Source organism: Amphiprion ocellaris, chromosome 11 (genome assembly GCF_022539595.1).
Source record: "Amphiprion ocellaris isolate individual 3 ecotype Okinawa chromosome 11, ASM2253959v1, whole genome shotgun sequence".
Classification (NCBI taxonomy): Eukaryota; Metazoa; Chordata; class Actinopteri; family Pomacentridae; genus Amphiprion; species Amphiprion ocellaris.
The window spans coordinates 8,996,869-9,016,457 of NC_072776.1; the positions used below are offsets into that span (position 1 = coordinate 8,996,869).

General features: G+C 39.7%; 1 protein-coding gene across 3 annotated transcripts; it reads left to right on the plus strand.

The window, feature by feature from the left end:
• Positions 1–1,054: 1,054 nt before the first annotated feature.
• sp3a (sp3a transcription factor) lies at positions 1,055–12,451 on the plus strand. Of its 3 annotated transcripts, none has more exons than XM_023279277.3 (7): positions 1,055–1,232; positions 1,654–1,751; positions 3,224–3,319; positions 6,366–7,605; positions 8,947–9,133; positions 9,224–9,420; positions 10,448–12,451. In XM_023279277.3, exons 1-7 carry the CDS (start codon positions 1,226–1,228, stop codon positions 10,738–10,740), a joined length of 2,118 nt encoding a protein of 705 aa, XP_023135045.1. In that variant the 5' UTR covers positions 1,055–1,225; the 3' UTR covers positions 10,741–12,451. The 3 variants fall into 3 exon arrangements, with proteins under 3 accessions (XP_023135045.1, XP_035808284.1, XP_023135046.1); XM_035952391.2 differs by having other exon boundaries at positions 3,233–3,319; XM_023279278.3 differs by lacking the exon at positions 3,224–3,319 and having other exon boundaries at positions 1,056–1,232.
• Positions 12,452–19,589: the final 7,138 nt, after the last annotated feature.

Sequence of the window (19,589 nt, forward strand, 5' to 3'; positions counted from 1 at the left end):
GGTACACAGAAGCCTCACTGCCACCACCACCACCGTTAAACTGAAGATGCATAATAAAGTCCACTATTTCCTCTGCCAGTCACATTAATTCAGTCACAGCAGGACACAGCTCAGTTTTTTAATCCACAGCAAGTCCATGCCTTATGTCACTTTACTGGTTATAATGCAACACATTGTGCACACTGAGGTTTGCTGATTTTTAAGTGAAGAAAAAGAGATGTCAGAATTGGTATTGAGATAGAAAATACTGAATTAGTGCATTAAATCTAAATGATTAAACTACTTTGAATTTAGAGTACTAAACAGATATACATATATCTCTTAGAGAAGTGCCAAAAAGTAGATTTTTGAAACATTTCAATAAGCCAAATGTTGTTGTTTGTTGTTAATAAAAGTTGTGTTATGGGTAGATGCTGGCAGGTCATCAGCGGACTGGTTACCAGAACTGTTGCTAGTAGGTTGAAAATCAAGCATGGATGTGTTTGGTAAATGTGTAATTTTTACTGCACTTCTCTACTTGGTGTATTGCACAATGTTATATGCATTTGTAACAACTTAACTGACAGTACTTTTAAAAAATATTTTACATGCAATCACAGAATTCAATGCATACATCTTGAAATACTTGATTTTTGGAACACTGTAGCAGTATTACTTAATAAAGTTATGTTATGTAACAGACGGCATGATAGGAATGGACTAATTATTGTGACTCAGAACTGTTGCAGTGCTCCTGGGCTTTTGTTTGTGTTTGACAATAAAAAAAACTTAATTGCTCTTCTCTACCTGCTGTATTGCATACTGTTAGAGGCCACAAACAACGTTCTCAATGAATATTAACAAATAACAACAATGCAACTGAAGGTACACAATGTAACTGCAACCCTCACTGCCACCAACACTGTTAAACTGAAGATGCATAACAAACAGGAAAAGAATACAACAAAGGATGATTGACAGGTTGACTGACGAATAATAACACAGTGTGGGACAAGAGCAACCAATCAGCTTTATGTAGAACGGCGGGATTTCCTGTATGTGACGCAGATACTCCCAGTCAACAGTGGAGGCCCCACCCTTTGTGTTACCCACCGCCCGTCAATCAAAATAGAAAAAAATCTGACAGTTATCACCAATTTCTGCGCGTATACAATCAGTGTAATGTGCTGATCATGTCCGGTGGCTTGTGACTATCAGGACCCTCCGTTTTACGACAAGTCACGCAATGACTGGTATGTAAAATCTGTTGTTCTTCACCCACGTAAGCTAACAGGCTATCTGAGGCATCCTCCGGCTAAATTAGCTCGCTAGCAAGCTAGCAGGGATTCTCGTCGGTGATATTGCTAATCAGCGCCGGCTAAGTTAGCTGTATCGGCTAACGCTTCGCTCGTTAGCTCGGCTAGCTGGATTAGCTTGTTTAGGACACATCACTTATTAGCTTTTCTTCTACTAAGTATGCTACATAGATCTCTTTATAGGGGTTATAGCTGTCAGTATCCGCCGTTGGAGCTGTAGTGGGTTTATTGCTTCACAGTTTATCGACGTTAGAATATTGTTACAGATGCTAGTCCTCTGTGAATCTCAGGTTTGTTTAGCTAACGTTAGCCGTTCCCTCACTTAGCTAACCTTTAACTTGTGCTTTTCACCTCACAGCCCCAGAACAGCCAATGAAACCAGATGATATGGCTGCCTTGGACGTGGACAGTAGTCAGAGCGACTTTATGCAGCAGGAGGAAGGCAGGGGCAATCAGGTAAGATTTCCCTCTTGGTATTATGAATCTCATTATGCGTTGTTGCTGCGTTTTCACTAACTGAGTGGTGCCTACTGAAGTTCACACATTTCAAACTAGGAGGGGGGGGTTGTACCCTGATTTGAACCTCTCAGGCAATACTTCCTCCCAGGCTATTTACAAATCCCGCCTCCTTTGCTCGGGTTGAAGTAAACGACAGCCAGCTCTGATCAGTATTATGGATGTTATCCTAGGGGCTGCCTGAGGGGCTCAACACTGGACAAGAACGTCCTTTAAAGGTCCCATATTGTGCCTTTTTTAAAGTAAATTAATGAAAATTTTCCATGTCCCCAGAGGGTGTCTTTCAAAATTTCCATTCAAAATAGGGCAGAGATGGTTCATTGTACCATGACTGTTTTACTCCTGGGTTTAGTCATCTTCTAATGAAGTAGTGTTTGTGTCTGAAGCTCTCAAAACCACTGAACTGCTACTGTCTTCCTGAAGGAAACCTCTCTCTGCGTCTGTGACTCATAGTACAAAAACAAATAATTGATCTCGTCAGCCAACACACACCTAAATGAGTGTGAAAGTGTGTTTCTGTCACTTCTAACTTTCTTTCTGAGCAATCGTTGAACATGAAAGTATCTCAGAATTCACAACACAGCCAGTGTTTTTAACTCACGTCTATGTTAAGTTTGTCAGACGATGCCGCAGCTATAAAATAAGTAAATTATTAAGAACCTCTTTAGACATGGCAATGAAGAAACTTCCAGTTAACAAGTAGTCTTAATAGGCTGTTTCAGACACTATTTCATCATTTTGTTGTCTGAAAAATAAAACATGAAAATATGTAATTAAAACCTTCACGATGCCTCTCAACTTTACAGTTTCCACAGACCTCTGATCTGTGGGTACACAGTCAAAGCTAATGGTAACATTAGCCATAATACCTACACTACACGGTACAACTATGGATATTCAGTAGCTGTGATGACATTTTCATCAAAACTAAAAGTAATTCACTTGATCTTCAGATACTGGGAGAGCATGAAGACTTTTGTGTGCACTCTTGCTGCCAACAGCAGAAGATTTGGTCAGATTTGCTCCTGGGTGAGACATTTTAGAGTTAGCAGAAGTGACTCTAGAGAGTACACAGACCTGGTGGTCTGTGAGGCAGCTGCATTATTATACAAAGTTTGGGTGAGACAGCTAATGGTTTGTGGTTTAGGTTTGTGATTTAGGTTCAGTCGGAAGCTATATAGTTGTGTAGGGCTTGAGAAATGGCAGACGTAAGCATCTTATATCTTAGCAATGTTTACTGTACACCTGTAAGTTTGTAACCACAAAACACAATAAAAATGGATTTTCACCATATGGGACCTTTAACCTCCACACTTTAGTCTTCACTCTTTAGCAATGAGTCACACTTTTAATGTGGCCCAGACTAATGGCCACCCACTTTCTTCCTTTTAAACCTTGCCCATTGCGGGTAGGACACTCAGCCATCACCCCTCGACCTGCTAGCAACGACCTGCACTAAGGTTGGGTCTCCATCGTCAGAGGTGGACAGAGGTGCTGCTGCTGATGTGGTAAGTCGGCACCTCTGCTACATCTGATACAGTTTAAGCAGACGTGAAGCCTTCAGTCACAGTTGAGGAAAGTTGGGGGAAGTGGGAGTAAACCTGTATTTGTTTGGTGGAGTTACAACCACTGCATTTTGGCATCAAAACAGGAGGGAGTCTCATTGCCACAACTGGAACATTTTTACTACATTAAGTACTGAGACAGACTCATTTGCAGTTAGGGCACCCATATCCTTCTGCTCACAAGACTGTTCTTAGTAGACTGGAGCCCCTTTCAGACATGCACTGCTTTCCGTTAATCTGACCGCCACTGAACATGTCGGCTTCTTGTCTGAACACTGGTAACTTTTTTTTGCTAAAAGTTGCGATGGAAGTCATACCTGGCAACATTTCCATATCACTTTCAACACAGCACAAGTGTGAACTGCATGCTGTCAGCATGGTCAACAATGGTGCTTACAGTAGTAGGAAGTGATTTAGGGAAGGCTTTTTCACATTTCACCGCCAATATTGATCCTATCTTAATCTGAATGACAGAATGCCATTACTAACAGACTGATGAAGGCAGCAGTATTAAATATCCCATGTTTGAAAAGGGTCCTCATTATTGACATTATGACTGTGGCCACTATATACAAATACATCTGACAACTTATTCTATTTGTTTGTGGTTTATCTGTTACGCAATCTAGTATTAAACAGCAATTTTAGCTGTGGACCACAAATGCATCAGTTGCAACAGATCAAGATAAGCTGTTAGAGGATGAATTTTGACTGTTTTTGTTTCTGGATTAGGTTTTACCTTTGAGCTTTCTCGTTAGACAGGTTATCAACTGCTGGTACCCGTGTGTCTTAATTGACACCAAAACAGTAAGGCAAAACGGGATTTTGAATTGTTGCTTTATCCACGTTTTTGAATTGTTGTGATTTAGTGCAATATTGATTAATTTGAACATATATCCAACAACAGGAAGCGTTGTGGCAGCATTGTTTTCAGGTATTCAGATTTCAGGTAGTAATAATGGACATCGCATGTGAAGTATGTGAGTATTGTCGTTTATGTTGCTTAACAACATTTATTCTGGACGAGTTTGGGATTTCAACATCACAGTATGAACTTGAATTACATTCTGGCTCTGATTGGACAAAAACAAAATCACAGCTCTTTATATCCTGCCAGCAAAGCTGCAATTTTTGTTTTTCATATTTTTACAAGAGGAACTTGTTTGACTGTGTTTGGTTCCATTTCTAATTGGTCCCAGCTTATTGCTGTATTCAATCTGAGTGCATAGTATTGCTAAATATTTTTTCATTAAAATCAAATGAAACCAAAACACTGCTGAGAAATGTCTGTCATGATGCAGGGAGCACCACTTACAGCCATTCATTTCAAAGCAGCTGCAACAGAGTGAAGTTTGTATATATATTAAATCAACACTTCATTACAGCTGTAGTAGCATGACAAAGTAGAGCATGTAAGAAAACATGTCTGGCTGTGTTCATGCAGCACCTGTTCGTTACAGTCGACACAAACTCAAGTGTGTTTGCCCATTCGCTCTGGTTAATTTTGCCTGTTAAAGCAATGGCGTGTTAGTTTTGGCTGAGCAGTGGCAACGGTGGACTCTGTGGCCACAAGTGGTAATTACAAGATTTTGGTGCATTAAACATTTGAGCGTTGTCGGATATGAGACACAACCTCATCAATAGCTCATGCAACAAACACAAAATTGTCATCTTTATTCAAACTAGCAATTTTACTGTCCGCATCGACAAATTATGGTTACATGAATTTCAGTAAAGTAAACCGTGCTTGTTTACACATTGTTGGGATATTGAATCACAGAAACAAACAACAATAAAAGAAAAATGTAATTCCCATACCAAACTGCCATCTCAACACAATTCAATAATAAATAGTCAAAGCCTGTTTTAGGAGTTATATTACCAACTCATTAAAGCAGATGCTATCTCTTACCATTAAAATGTCTAGCCACTGAAAATCTGTAGAAATGGGCTTACTTGACTAATGATCAAAACAGAACAAGTCGACAGCTTTGTTAATCCAGCCAAACATCAGTCGAGTGTAACAACACAAAATATAGCAAGGTAGCTAATATTACTTTTATTTCAAGAAGCATTAGCCAGTGGCGAAAAGCCAGTCTGAGATTTTTTCTTGCCTGGCCTGATTCTTGATCCCTCTTTTCTCCTCTTTGCTTCCTCAGTGAATGGCCACTTCGCTCTCCTTATCGCTGCCAGCATATCTGTACCAAGAATTTTCTTCTTCTTCTTTGTATCTCTGCATCAGCAATGATCTTGACCAGAGGAATTATGTTTTTGAGTTGTCTGTCCATTTGTCTCGTCCTTCTGAACAAAATTTTACTTTCCTTTAAATTTGGCACAAATGTTCGCTTCACCTCGAATTGTGTAATGTGTAATGTGTAATGTTGCTTTAAAAAAGCTGTTAATCAGAGGCTGGTGTGGATCAAACGACTAAACGAAGACTTACTGAAAAGGTGCATTTACCAGCAGAATAGATAGATAAAATCATCAAGCACTTTTAGGTGAAGCACGCATTGTTGTCGGTCATAAGGGTTTTCTTCGTGGCACTGATTATACAAGATGATAATCCATCAACAGTGTCTGATACGTGAGTTTTCTGTTAGTATTCAGGTGTGATTTCAGGGCTGCAGTGTTCAGTTTGTTATACCTCATAACAAATCAGGCAGCAACCTATGACAAAATAATATTAAATGACCAAAGAAGTCACAACAAAGGTGTGAACACTCGTATGATTAAGTAAACAAGAATGGCAACATACAGGAGAAAAAAAACTGTACATTTCCTTCAGCTTCTATTGACCCAAAGAATTTGGCTCATTTGACTCCCCCCATATTTCAAATGTTGACGTTTTTCTTCAAAATAATGGTCTCTGTACAAACTTTCAAAAGCTGGTCATAATGAGACTTCTGAATGACTGTTTTGCATTGCATAAGCTAATTTATTATGAACAGGTGCTTAATCATTTTTTAATGTCGCCCATTTTCTTTCTCAGACATCAGATCCATCTACTCAGCTCACTGGGACTGACAAATGGGAGGTGTTAACCCCCACAACAGCAGCAAAGGATGAGTCTGGAATAATACAGATCCAAAGTCAAGGAATATTAACATCAAATGGACAGTATGTTCTTCCTCTCCAGAACTTACAGAGTCAGCCAATCTTTGTGACATCGGGAACGGACGACTCATCTGCCAATTCAGTGCCTAACATTCAGTACCAAGTAATTCCTCAGATTCAGACAGCAGATGGACAGCTGAGCTTCTCCACGTCCGACGTGGAAGGACCAACTCTGACTCAGGACGCCACGGGACAGATTCAGATCTTGCCCGATGGTAGCCAGAGTCTCAATGTGACATCAACTGCGAACATCCTTAACAACAACCAGAACCTCATATCACAGACTGGTAATGTCCAGCAGATCCAGGGGGTTTCTATTGGCAGCTCCACCTTCAACAACCAGGGCCAGGTTGTTACTAATGTGCCTGTGGGTTTGCCCGGGAACATTACCTTTGTTCCTATTAACAGCGTGGACTTGGACTCCCTTGGCCTGTCTGGTGCTCAAACTATAGCAACAGGGGTCACTGCTGACGGCCAGCTAATTATGGCGAGTCAGCCTGTGGATGGCTCAGAGAGTCTGGCTAAGACAGATGATCACCTCTCACAGACAATACCAGTTAATGACTCCCATGCAAATCCTGAGATATTTGTGCCAACGTCTTCCTCTCAGCTACAAGTTCCCGCAAACGAATCAGGTCTGCTGACGCAGGATGCTTCATTATCATCAGTGGCTACAGAGCAAGCCGACTCCAGTTCTGGTCTCCAAGAAGGCTTCATCCAGCAGAATCAGGAGCAGAGTGTCCAGGTGTCCTCAGCTCAGCCCATCATCCAGCTGCAGCAGGTTCCTGTTCAGACCACCAATGGTCAGGTGGTCCAGTCAGTGGCGACGGGTGGGCAGGGTCTGCAAAATGTGCAACTGATCAACCCAGGAACCTTCATCATCCAAGCTCAAACAGTTACCCCATCGGGACAGATACAGTGGCAGACCTTCCAGGTGCAAGGAGTGCAGAACCTTCAGAACCTACAGCTGCCCACCACCCCACCTCAACAGATAACTCTGGCACCAGTCCAGACCCTGTCATTGGGTAGCCTCAGCACAGGGCAGATCCCCAACCTGCAGACAGTGACAGTCAACTCAGTGGCTCAACAGGAAGGAGGCACAGACACCCCTGGAGGTACAGCAGCTCTTTTTTATTTAGCAGAATAGACACTTATCTTAAAGACACTTATTTTTGAATATTTTGACTGCTTCGACCTCCTTTCAGGACTGTGTGGGCATCTGCAAACTGTGCCTAATTGACATCTTTCACGTTACCCAAATTCTACCTTTTTAGAGTGGAACAAATTAGACCTTTATTCTTGTTAGCACATGGATTTTGTTGATCTCTGATAATTCCTATCATAACTCCTCCTACCTTTGAGTAGAGGTGTAATCAGTGAGAGTAACTCCAAACAACTAAGAGTGTGCCTTTTAAAGGTTTTAAAGTCTAAATGCTCTTTTAATTGATTATTTTACATGCCATAATTATTTGCTAATGTTCTAAATTTTATTTTCTTCCATTTTTGCTTCCTACCACTTTAATGTCGTTCAAAAAGGTCCATCTTGAAAAAAATACTTTTAAATTTCCCAAATGTGGTCAATTACTGCTTTTATTAAGCTAATACAACAAAGGTCAAAGGAAATTTGTTTTTAGTGCTCAAAGCAGAGAATCCATCATGACATCTGTGTGGACAGTGCCACAGCTCTTGTCAATCACACCTGTTTGTTTTAATATAGTGTATATCGTTGTACACATTTAACTGACAATTATTTTCATTGTTAACTGAGCTAATTATTTTATCTTGTAGATCATTTTTTTTTAAATTAAAGACATTTTGACTTGCAAGTGCATGAAAGCAAACATAAATATTATTATTCCATTTAGCTCCTTTGTTTTCACAATCCTGAGTTTATGTATATTGGCTCACTATCACACTGTAATGGTTTACAGAAGGATCCTTGATGTTATTAAGTCTGCCTGTGCTTTTTCTGCTAAATTAACATTTCGTAAAGCTGTTACCAGTAAAGACTATTTTTTAGTTGCTAATTTATTTAAACATTATAAACATATAAATGTAAATATACTGTATTATTTTGTACACATTTCTCCAAAAATTCATATCCTCAGATTCAACAAGTCCATGTCCTTAAAATCACTTTGTTTAATTTTTATGTAATTATAGCTGTCAAAACATTGTGATGAAATTTTTAATTGTACCAAAATCCATCCATCCATCCATTTTCTGCCACTCATGTGAGCCAAAAAGTCCACACTGCATGCTTAATTAATTATCAGAATTGTCATTGATACATTTTTTGTCAATCAAGGAACTGTGTTTTAATATGGAGTTTAACTTGTGAAATTTGCTGCCATGCTGTCAGTCACATGCAGTTATAAAGCAGCTGTCACTATTCAGGCTTTTTGGCAACTTACTTCTAGAGCTTGTGTTGATATTAACATACATATTAATTTCAGATATTCAGATCAAGGAAGAGCCAGACTCTGGAGACTGGCAGCTAAGCACAGACTCCACCCTGAACACAAGCGATCTGTCCCACCTCCGGGTCAGGCTGGTGGATGAGGAGGATCAGCTGGGCCAAGAGGGCAAGAGGCTGCGCAGAGTGGCTTGTACTTGCCCTAACTGCAAAGAGTCGGGTGGGAGGTGAGGTGGCTTCACTGGTGCTTTTACTGGTTCTCGAATCTGTATTTATAGCATATCTGGACTTAAAGTGTTCATACCTGTGTTTCTCAGGGGATCCAGCATGGGGAAGAAGAAGCAGCACATCTGCCACATCGCAGGCTGTGGGAAAGTGTACGGAAAAACATCACACCTGCGCGCACACCTGCGCTGGCATTCTGGGGAGCGACCTTTTGTTTGCAGCTGGATGTTCTGTGGGAAGAGGTTCACACGCAGCGATGAGCTGCAGAGACACCGGAGAACACACACAGGTGCCCTTTTTTTGCTCCCTCAATGTTTGCACATCAGGAAAACATCCATAAAATCAGTAAAATGTGTTAATTTGTGCCCTGCAAAGTGTGAGTCACGAAAGAAATAACAGCGTTTGCTCCCCTCTGGATTTACATGTAAAATGTCAGGTTAGGATTGAAGACCACTGTGAAAAACATATCCAGATTTAACAGACTTGGTGGCAATTTAACAGCTGAGAATGAGGTTTAGACAGTTTCTTCTGCAGCCTAATACGCAGGATCTGTTAACATCAGCTTCTACAACAAAAACACTGCAATAATAGCTAGTTGTAGCCTTCAGGAATCCAGCTTTTATGTTTAGTTTTGTCCAGTGATTCACTGATCAGTCTGGATATGATGTAGCAACCATTTGCCATGCATTGAAAGGATTATGTCTTTTTAACATGTGAAAAATCCAACTAAATATACTGACGCAACATAATGATATACAGTATGTGATGACAGTTAATGCATGGACAGACCTTTGAAAGGGACATTTCCACTTGATCATACTGTAGTTGTGTTACCCTACCATATCATTGGCAGTCTGCGGTCTCTGACAGGACAGACTAAAGTAGCATTTCATTACGCTGTCAGCTGCAAGATATGAACAGCTAGAATTCACAGTTAACTTTTCATGTAGATATTCAGTAATTCTGGGCCGTTAATTGGTCCTAATTGTAATCAGTTGTATAGTATCAATTTGTCATTTGTGTCAGTGACAGATTGGCGTAGGGCAGCTAATTCAGAATAACACTGGACCCAGGTCGTACAGCATTCAGTAACGGTACACAATGCAACTCAATTAAGAATGTGAATCTCACTGACAGTTCTGGCCTTTTATTATTTTATGTTGCATTAAGTTTATTCAAAGATCAATCAAATTGAACTTTGCATGCCACTTTTTAAACTTCTTCTCATCTGTCTGATGATTAATGGTACGTTTAATCCTCTCCAAACGTATTTAGCACCGAACTCCATCTTTCAAACTATATTTTCTCGCTGGCAGGAGAGAAGAAGTTTGTCTGCCCAGAATGTTCCAAGCGATTCATGCGGAGCGACCACCTGGCGAAGCACATTAAAACTCATCAGAACAAAAAAGGCGTGAACTCTGGCAGCGCCGTGGTGGCCTCGATGGAATCCGCAGGGTCCTCAGACAGTATCATCACCACGGCAGGCGGGACCACCCTCATCCTGACCAACATCCAGCAGGGCTCGAGCAACGCCCAGGACATCCTGGCCAACGCAGAGATCCCTCTCCAGCTCGTCACCACAGTAGCGGCAAGCGAAGTCATGGAGTAATTTACACTCCACTTATGAACTTCTGCAACCTCTCTCATACTGTATACTCCTACTTGCATTTTTATTCAAGTTTTGAAGGAAAAGCTAAAATTATAAATATATATATATATATCTATATATATATATTTTAACACAGAAATAGTTGGTCCATGCCCATTCTCAGTTTTTACTGAGTTAAAAAGCAAACAAGTGGAGACTAAAGGTGGAAAAAGACATTGCAGTAAACACACAAGGAAATGCCTTATTTTGTACAATATTGTGTAGTTGAAATTGTAGGATTCCAGTTTGTTTTAAATCTACTTATTTGTTTATAATAATGTTTTTCATGAAAAAAAAACTATTGATAAGTTGAGCAATTTTCTTCCTTGCTTTTTGTTGATGGTATACTTTGATGATGTCCTTGGATAGCAAGATTTGTTCAGCAAAGACTAAATCTCACAGCAGAGCTAATTTTATCCAGCTGAGGTAAAGTTATTGTTTTTGTCCATGCAAAATTTTCATGTTGCCTGTTTATTTTTTTCTGTTATTATTATGCATCTTTGTTTCCTTGCCGTCGGTCCGTTCTCCATTTTTATGGATTTGCTCGCACCTACGACGTTTTGCAGGTGAAAAGGAAAAACAATCAAAAAATTTTTTATTCTAATTCCTCTTGAACATATACTGTTGATATGATTCACATTATTTGCTTATTAAATATTTTGACTGAACAGCTATTTATATTGGGCTTTACATAGACAATGCATTTGTGACATTGAAGGTCTGAAATATTTCAAATGGCTCCATTATATGTAATTCAGATGTGTTTTTGTAAAACCTTTTTGGAGGACTTCAAAACTAAAAAGGTGTTGTAATATAAAGAAAAAAGCCATGTTTTGGAGGTTAATTGCCAAATTTGACTACAAACTCAGGGTGACTTGTGACTGTGTGATATAAGTAGAATAAATCACCCCAGTAGCTTCTCGGGCCATGATGGGATGTTGTGAAGAAATGTTTTGTGACGGATGGAAAGTGGAGGTTAATTAAGCTGTCATCATGTTACCTATGCTCGTCTAATCTTACCATGTCAGTTTTTTTTCTTTTTGTTTTTTTGGATAACGTTCAACTCTTTTCATGTTATGGAAACAGCTTTGCAGATTTTTTCACTAATATGTTGCTCCATCAGTCCTGTCATGCAGTTGGAAAAAATCTGTGTATTGCTGAAAGTGGTACTCTTTTTAACAGCACTGTTCTCCTCACTTTAATCTCCTTTTGTATAAAAATGTTTTGTATACTTCCCAAGAAACTGTCCGTTATACTCATTGTCAGTAAATGTACAATGCCTCTGTCTTTGTGTTGTTTTCCTTTAACTGTATGTTACATCCCCCTCTTCCATTTTATGTTTTTATCTCTGTTCTGATCCTTCCTCCCCCAAATTATTGAATTGTTAAATTGAATACACGTACACACTGAACAGCGAATTTACTGGTGGCATATTTGTCTTTGTTTTTTTCTTTTTTATGAAAATGAAAATTGTCTAATGCAGTTTGCTTTCCTCTTATGACCACTTGGTTGTTTTTAGGAGATTTTTCTTTACAATCCGAATCAGATAGAAAGATGCTGGAATATTCTAACAGCATCCTCATCTCCTGTACTAAACACTGAAGGTTTATCCTCGCTCCAGTCTTCTGTACAAATATGTCAATATAACACCAATATAAATCTTTCTGTTACACTTGAATGTCCTTTTGTTTTACTTTATTTTAATTTTTTTTTTATTGTAACTTGTTTGTACCATGTCTGCTCTCTGAGGGCAATTTGCGATGTCATACTAAACTGACTAAATGTTTAATTTTTTCCTGTCCTTTTTGTGAAAGCTTTTGTTTTTGTCTCCTTTTGAAGACGTGCCGCCCAGCCAAGAGTTTCATGCTCTCTGCACGGCTCGCTCTCTGGGTTAGCAGTCCAGTAGATGTCACTACAGCCAAGGGAGCAGGACGAGAGGTATGTTTGACCCCTTGACCTTCCCCATGTAGTGCTGCTAAGATGAGGACAGAAGTCTCTGAGGCTAACATGAGGTGCAGACCCTCGATTAACCACAAGTTAATGTCACACAGAAATGTCAGGAACGTATTCTGCTGCTGGACAACAAAGTACTGTCTCATGACTTTGAACGTACCCTACAGAGGCTTGGGAGGTAACAGCTCCTGATTTTATGACCTGGATTCATGTATATTGGAGTGAATTATCAAGAAAGCCTTTTAAATAAGCTGCTCTGTGTGCTTTCTGGCTGTGCACACATTTTTGATGCTGTCATTTGCCAAAAGTGGTGATTTATTCATATTTTTAAATGGACATTGCCAGTCCACAGCAGCACACACATGCTGCATCACTATCTTTATCCCTGTCACTAAATGGGACATTTTACTAATTAGGTACTCTTGCTATTTTTTTTTCTTTAATATTAGACTCAAGACCACGGCATAAGGGAGTTAAAAACGTATTATAGCCTACCTGGTTTTAGTGTCTGTGAACATAATTAAAACGGTAGTCTATGAAAAGCTTTATCTGGTAAATCTCAGTGAAAAGCACATGCTTTTTGAGTCTTAGTCAATTTGCTGAAAACGAATCAGAAAATGTGGTCTATAATGTTAAAAAGGTCTCGTCCGTTTTGTCATTCCTTTCATTTGCATAATTTAATGAATCCAATTCATTGTAATGCAATACCAAGTGCACCAGGAACATAGAATGACAGTTTGAGTTAATGAAATGTGTTAACGGTATCATCATTTACTTGTATGTTAATTAGTCCAATTAATTTCCCCTGCTCGGTAATCTGAATATTGTAATAATCTTTGCTCCCCTGCAGGAATGAAATCTGTGATACACAGACCTCAGGGACAATCTGTGCTAAGAATCATGGTTTCTCCAGTTGTTAAGTGTTGCAGATTTGAGAAAAATTGAGTGCCTTGAGATATTTTTTAAGGACTGAGATCCAAGAACACTTATGCTACATATAAATTTAGGTTTAATATCAATTACCACTAGTTGTAAATGATCTGCCTTAAGCTTTTGTGATGCAAATCATACTCCAGCATTGCCCGGTGTCAGAGCCAGGACAACTTTGTCTCGCTTGACAAAGTGCCATTGCTTTGTAACAAGAGGCATGGTTCCTCTGGCCGCTGCAGATAAAAGCTGCCATCAGTGGGCGATGCTTCCTGGCAGCTCGGCAGGTTAAAGGGAGGAAAGAGGCATCGGCCGCTGAGCATGACACCATCCACACTGTCACTTCAACTGACCACCTGGATTGGAGGACAACTCTGTCCACAAACTGTTCAAGCTCCTCTATTTAAGTGCTTACATTTTCTGTGCCAACGTCCTCCTATATAATAATTAGAACCGCTTTCAGCAGTCCAGTTAAGGAGTCTTCAGAGGTGCCTTCGATTTGTGTTTTTGATTTAAAAAGAAACAAGACAAGTAAAGCCTTTTGTGGCTTTGATTCGGTCCGACAACCACATCCGTGCAGCACAGTTGCTCTTCGTAACTGTTACAGTCTGAACATTATGTGGAGTTAAAGTGAAACAGAATTCAATTTGGCTGTTCTTTTGCATGGAGGAAGGAAAGCTTTTTCAATTATACAACTTGTAGACTCATGTTTTTGTGATGGACAGGTATCATTTCTTGCACTAGAAGTTGTTTGTGTGTTTTTATTGTATCAAATAGCTTTTGGTTGTTGTAGCTCGGTTTTTGAATAGCGATGTAATTGTACGTGGTGCTCAACTTCTCTTCCAATTCATGTGCAAAATGCATAAATACAATAACTATGCAGAGGGAAAGAAACACTGTAATCATGCAATAACATTTCCAACTGTATGTGTGATAGAATTCAAAACGCTATTGGGATTATGGTTCTTAACCATTGGGAGGTAATGTGAACTGTTGGCAGAAATGACTTATTTCATTATACTGTCCCAAATATACAAAATACTTCAGCGAGAGGGCTGCTTCTTCCCTATCTGTGCCCAATTTTAACAGTTTTCCCCAGTTGTTGAAGGATAGGCCTGCAATTTTGCAAAATGACTATTATTTGCCTTTCTCAAGGAATCAACAACTTGAAAGTACAGTGCAATGAATTGTTGGGGTTCTGCAGCTGCATTCATTTACAATATGTCTTTTTTTCTGTCTCACAGAATTTAAAGCATAAAGCCTTTATTTAATTTTCTTTTGGGTGTGAAGTGCCAGTGTCTTCATAGTTGAAAAGCACTCACCATCCTGCTTAATATTTTGTTTACAGCCCGGTAATAATGTTGTTTTTCTCTTAAACTATTAGGACGTTTGAAACTAGATTTGAAAAGTGTCTCATGTTTCTACATTCCTGACACATTCTTGCCCTTGATCAACTGCAGAAGGCAGACAATAGCGCAGATCATTTTCCCCAGGCAAGGAAGCACAGCATGGATCAACTCAATAACCTGATATTCCCTTTCTACTGAATGTGGCCAATTTAGCAGAAGGTCAGCGCCTTTTTTTTTTTTTTTTTTTTAAACTCCAGAGACTATTTGGTGACCTCCCTCTGGAGCCCCAGCAGGACCAGAGGAGACAAACAGAATCGTCGAGCTAGAAAGCGCTTGTGTTGACATTGCGTTGAGGTCTGGACGTCTCAAGGTGAACAGACACCTGGTGTGGGACAGTGGGGCTATTATGTAAACCTGATGGCCGCGGCTAGCGATCGCACGCTTGTGGATTCAGTTTTTCATGTATTTTTTGGTCATTATTAACAGCGTCAGGGTGGATGTTAAAATTTAAACATGTATACTGGGTAGAAAAGTACGGTGTATGCGTGTGTTGCTGCAAATCGTTTTCCGTCGTCCTTTTATATGCAGAGGTGCCCTTCACAGCATCAAATTAAACACTCTTGTCTCAGGCAAATTATGGTCTGACTATGTTCTATTTCAAGAGGGTGGAATTCAGATTGGGGCTATCTTTATTGTGAAATTTCTCTCTCCCACTGTTTTGCATTTATTGTATGTATGTTTTTTTTCCAGATCCAGCTGTGAAAATTGAATCGACAACATTGAGACACCTCCATCAAAATTTCCCACATTATGCTCTTCTTTGTGCTCATACACAGTATGTGTCTGTTTTTAGTGAGGAGACAATTGCATAAGATGACATTAGAGATCTACGAGAAGATTAGGAGGGATAATTTTTAGTCATTCCTCACAGCAGTTGTGTCGTTTTCACACTGTACGAAATAACTCTCTTTATTGTGCACCTCAAGGTCAAACGGCTTCAACTTTCTCAGACTTGAGTCAAGGAAAAAAAATAGTGTACGCTCTGTATTTTTTTGTGATGACAAGAGCCGGCCTTCAGCCCATTGAAAATGATTTTAGATATGAAAGGAGACGTTTTGTATCTGAAAATGTACATTAAATGGTGTCAACAGCATCCCAGAGGTCAGAGTAGAGTCCCCATGGAGACTGAATCTGGCTGCTGCGCTCGAAGACTCGACACCCCCCTGAGTGGCGGCTCTGTGATGGCTCTCAGTTTCTCTCGTCATGTCCCTGGCAGCTTTGACACAGGTAATATGCATGCAGGCTGACAGTGCCTGGGATGTGCGGCAGAGACAATGATGTACATATCATTTTCCTCACTGACTGATTGAAGACTGTAATCTGTGCTGGACTTTCTCTCTGATTACACACGTCTCAGGGAGCAAAACAAGGACTCTGAGCTGCCACTGGGCACTGGGCTCATCCAGGGCTTTCAGCCTTCAAGAGGACTGAAGTCCGCCTTTAAGGTGAGCTCAATTTTCGTCCCATTTACACTATTGTTACAAGTGTCGGATAGAATGCATCTAGTAGATAGTGGTCAAACAGTGGCTGTCTGAAGATGACACAAGAACAGAGATGTATCTGGCACCCAAGGTCATCCTATTCCCTTCTCCGGCACAGTCACAAATGTTTAGAGCTCCTGTAAAGGCATTCGCAAGGAGAAAAACAATATGAATTTTACATTCACTGGCATCGTGCTCTGCTCTTACAAAATGCAAAGTGTGTCCTACAGCTCAACAGGCCAGTACGAAACCTGTCCAGCTTGGCCAGCCATGAAATGCGGTCAGAGAATATGTTTCTTTGGTGCTCTATTGTTAAAAAAGAAAGCATTTCAAGGGGTTTTCTTGCATAAAATGTAATGTTTGCAAACAGCACACTCACACACTAAATACACTCTTAACCTGCCTGTGTAACCTTGTGAGGTACACTTGTGTCTTTATGTAAAACCTGAGAGACTTCTCTGTTGACAATAGGTCAATCCTTTACAGAAGGTACCTAGCACATTACAAGGTTGGTCTCCAGGGAGAAGTAATGGGTTCTGGGCAATTGACCAACCTGCCATGCTTTACTGCACCTGCACTGAGTTAGAGCTGTCATCATTACCACTTCCTCTAACGTTCCCCCACAGCAACCCAGACACTCCCACTTACAGCGATATTTCACTTTGGTGGAACATTTTCACTTTTTTACATGCATCCCCGCCGAGTGGAGGTAGTCTAACTCTAAGATTTGAAGCATTAAGGTAACCTCTAACAGGCGTTTGAGGTCCGCACTAAAACACAACGTTTCCAGCAATAGTTACCAGCTATGATCTGACTTGAACTTTTCGGATTGAGAACCATGCTTTCCAAAAAGAGAAAATCACGACGATGAAAGGTTGTAAAAGATGTCGCCCATATTTTCTCTGTGTCAAAATATGAAGAATATGAGGTTAGTCATTTGAATGCCATTTATCCTCTATTTTAGTCGGGTTATTCAAAATGATTGCAATATTGTATAGTCTCAAAATAATCATTAGGCAGTTATGTGAAAAAGCCGTTTGAATGGTTCATTAAAGTGAATAAAAAAGGAACAAGCTCCACCATTAGTTAGTTAATCAAGAATTGCTGTTAGACTGCACCTTTAGCTTAATTTGTGTTTTTCATTAGTACAATCCTTTAGAAATTGTTGTACATTTAAATGAGTGCAGCTACACCACGGACAGAGGAGGAATCAGAACTGTGGAGGTCACAGACATCACACACACAACTTACTGATTACAACACCCTCTGAAATCCAGATTAATCAATCCAAAAAGAAGTTCATTATGTGCATTAACAGTATTATGTGGACAATAATCAGCACTTTTTTTTCTGAACAAATATGTGAAAGAACAGGCCAGGTTTTGCTAACAGTTTCTCCAGGTCCATTTTGTGACAACATGATCTTCATCAGGAGATCGAGTTTTCTCAATTAGACCTATAGGTGTTTAAATTTCTTGTTTTTTTGATCACTTTAAGTGTTTGTTAGGTTTCACAATAGCTGTTAAAATGCTCAGTTGTTTTAAGAATTCTCACATGATATTCAGTATTTTAAGTCAGGGGTCTAAGTTAATCAAACAGAAACTTGTACTGAGGCTAGCTGTAGACTCCCCTGGGTGCTAATGGTACAGTCCGACCACAACCACAAAGCACAGACACGGAACATTAGAGTCATTTTTAAAATTTTGCTTCAAAATTCTAATTCTGAGGCAACAACACAAATGTGCACAATTAAATATTCAATTGAAGTACCATGTTGTAATCATAAAAAAGCACAACAAAAGTTTTAACCGATTTTTCATTTGATTTATATTGATGGTTTCAACTGAACAAAGAACTGCATGGTGTTATAAAGAGCTATTTCACCCAGAAAGTTTTGTTTTGCTGTCAGCGCAATTATCCGAGCTCACTCACTATGTAACAGTCATTCTCAAACGGAAACCGGCAAACCTCTTTATTGTAATAAAAATGTTTAGCATGCAGGCGTTTTGAATGACAAATATCAGAAATTATCGCGGCCTCGGCGTAGAAGCCTGTAGCAACTTTGCTCTGACTTGCAGATGTTTTTCCCTCAGTTTTCCCTTCCTCCTCCCACACATGTCTTATATCAGTATTTGCCGGATCCAAAACGACCAGCTTCGAAAATGAAGGAGAGGAACTTTACATTGTGCCAGAAAAAGGAATGGAAATTGCGGGCAGTGTCAGATAATTGAGCTTGTCGTAAGAGACATGTTAATAACAGACAGAGATGCAGAAGACTTGTCACTCCGTACCCTGGGTGACAGACTCTCTCTGCTGTTGATGAGCTGTTTTAGAGGGGAAATTGTTCCACGCAAACACCATCGTTATTACAAGCTGGCAAGCTGCTCGCTTGTGTACCCAATTCTGCTTGAACTGACAGAATCCAATTGACCGGCACATATTCATGCACTTTATTTTCTTTATTCTCACCAACAATGCAGATAATTACTGCACCAAGTAAAACTGAAAATAGAATTTCACTGTGTCCCAGAAAACAATGCCAGAGCTGTCTCAGCAACATGTCTGCCGAAATTGCCTTGACTGGGAGACCTACTGTAAGACAAGCAGCAATCCAATATTACTTGTCAACTTAAAATCTACTGAAACCATATTGACACTTTCTTCTGTAGAAAATACAGTGAAATAACTTGCAGTTTTCATGCTGCTATTTTCCTCTCTGTTGTAAAGCAAAGCTCCATACGATCCTTTGTTCAACAAAGCATTTGGAGGTTGATCAACACAGTTGCTGTTGTGTTATGACCTAACTCGGGTCTTCCTGTTTCCTGTCGTGGGTAAACACATCCGTTTACCATCACACTTCTACAGTTGTCTTTTTCTGTGGTTTGAAACAGCACAATCAGTGTATGTGAACATAAAAAAGTGTCAGAAATGACAGTATCAACATTTAAATTTGGGATACCATTACTACTGTGAGTTAATTTTTAGATCATCAATGAAAGGCTGATCATGTGCAGAATATTTTTTGCCATTTAATATCTAG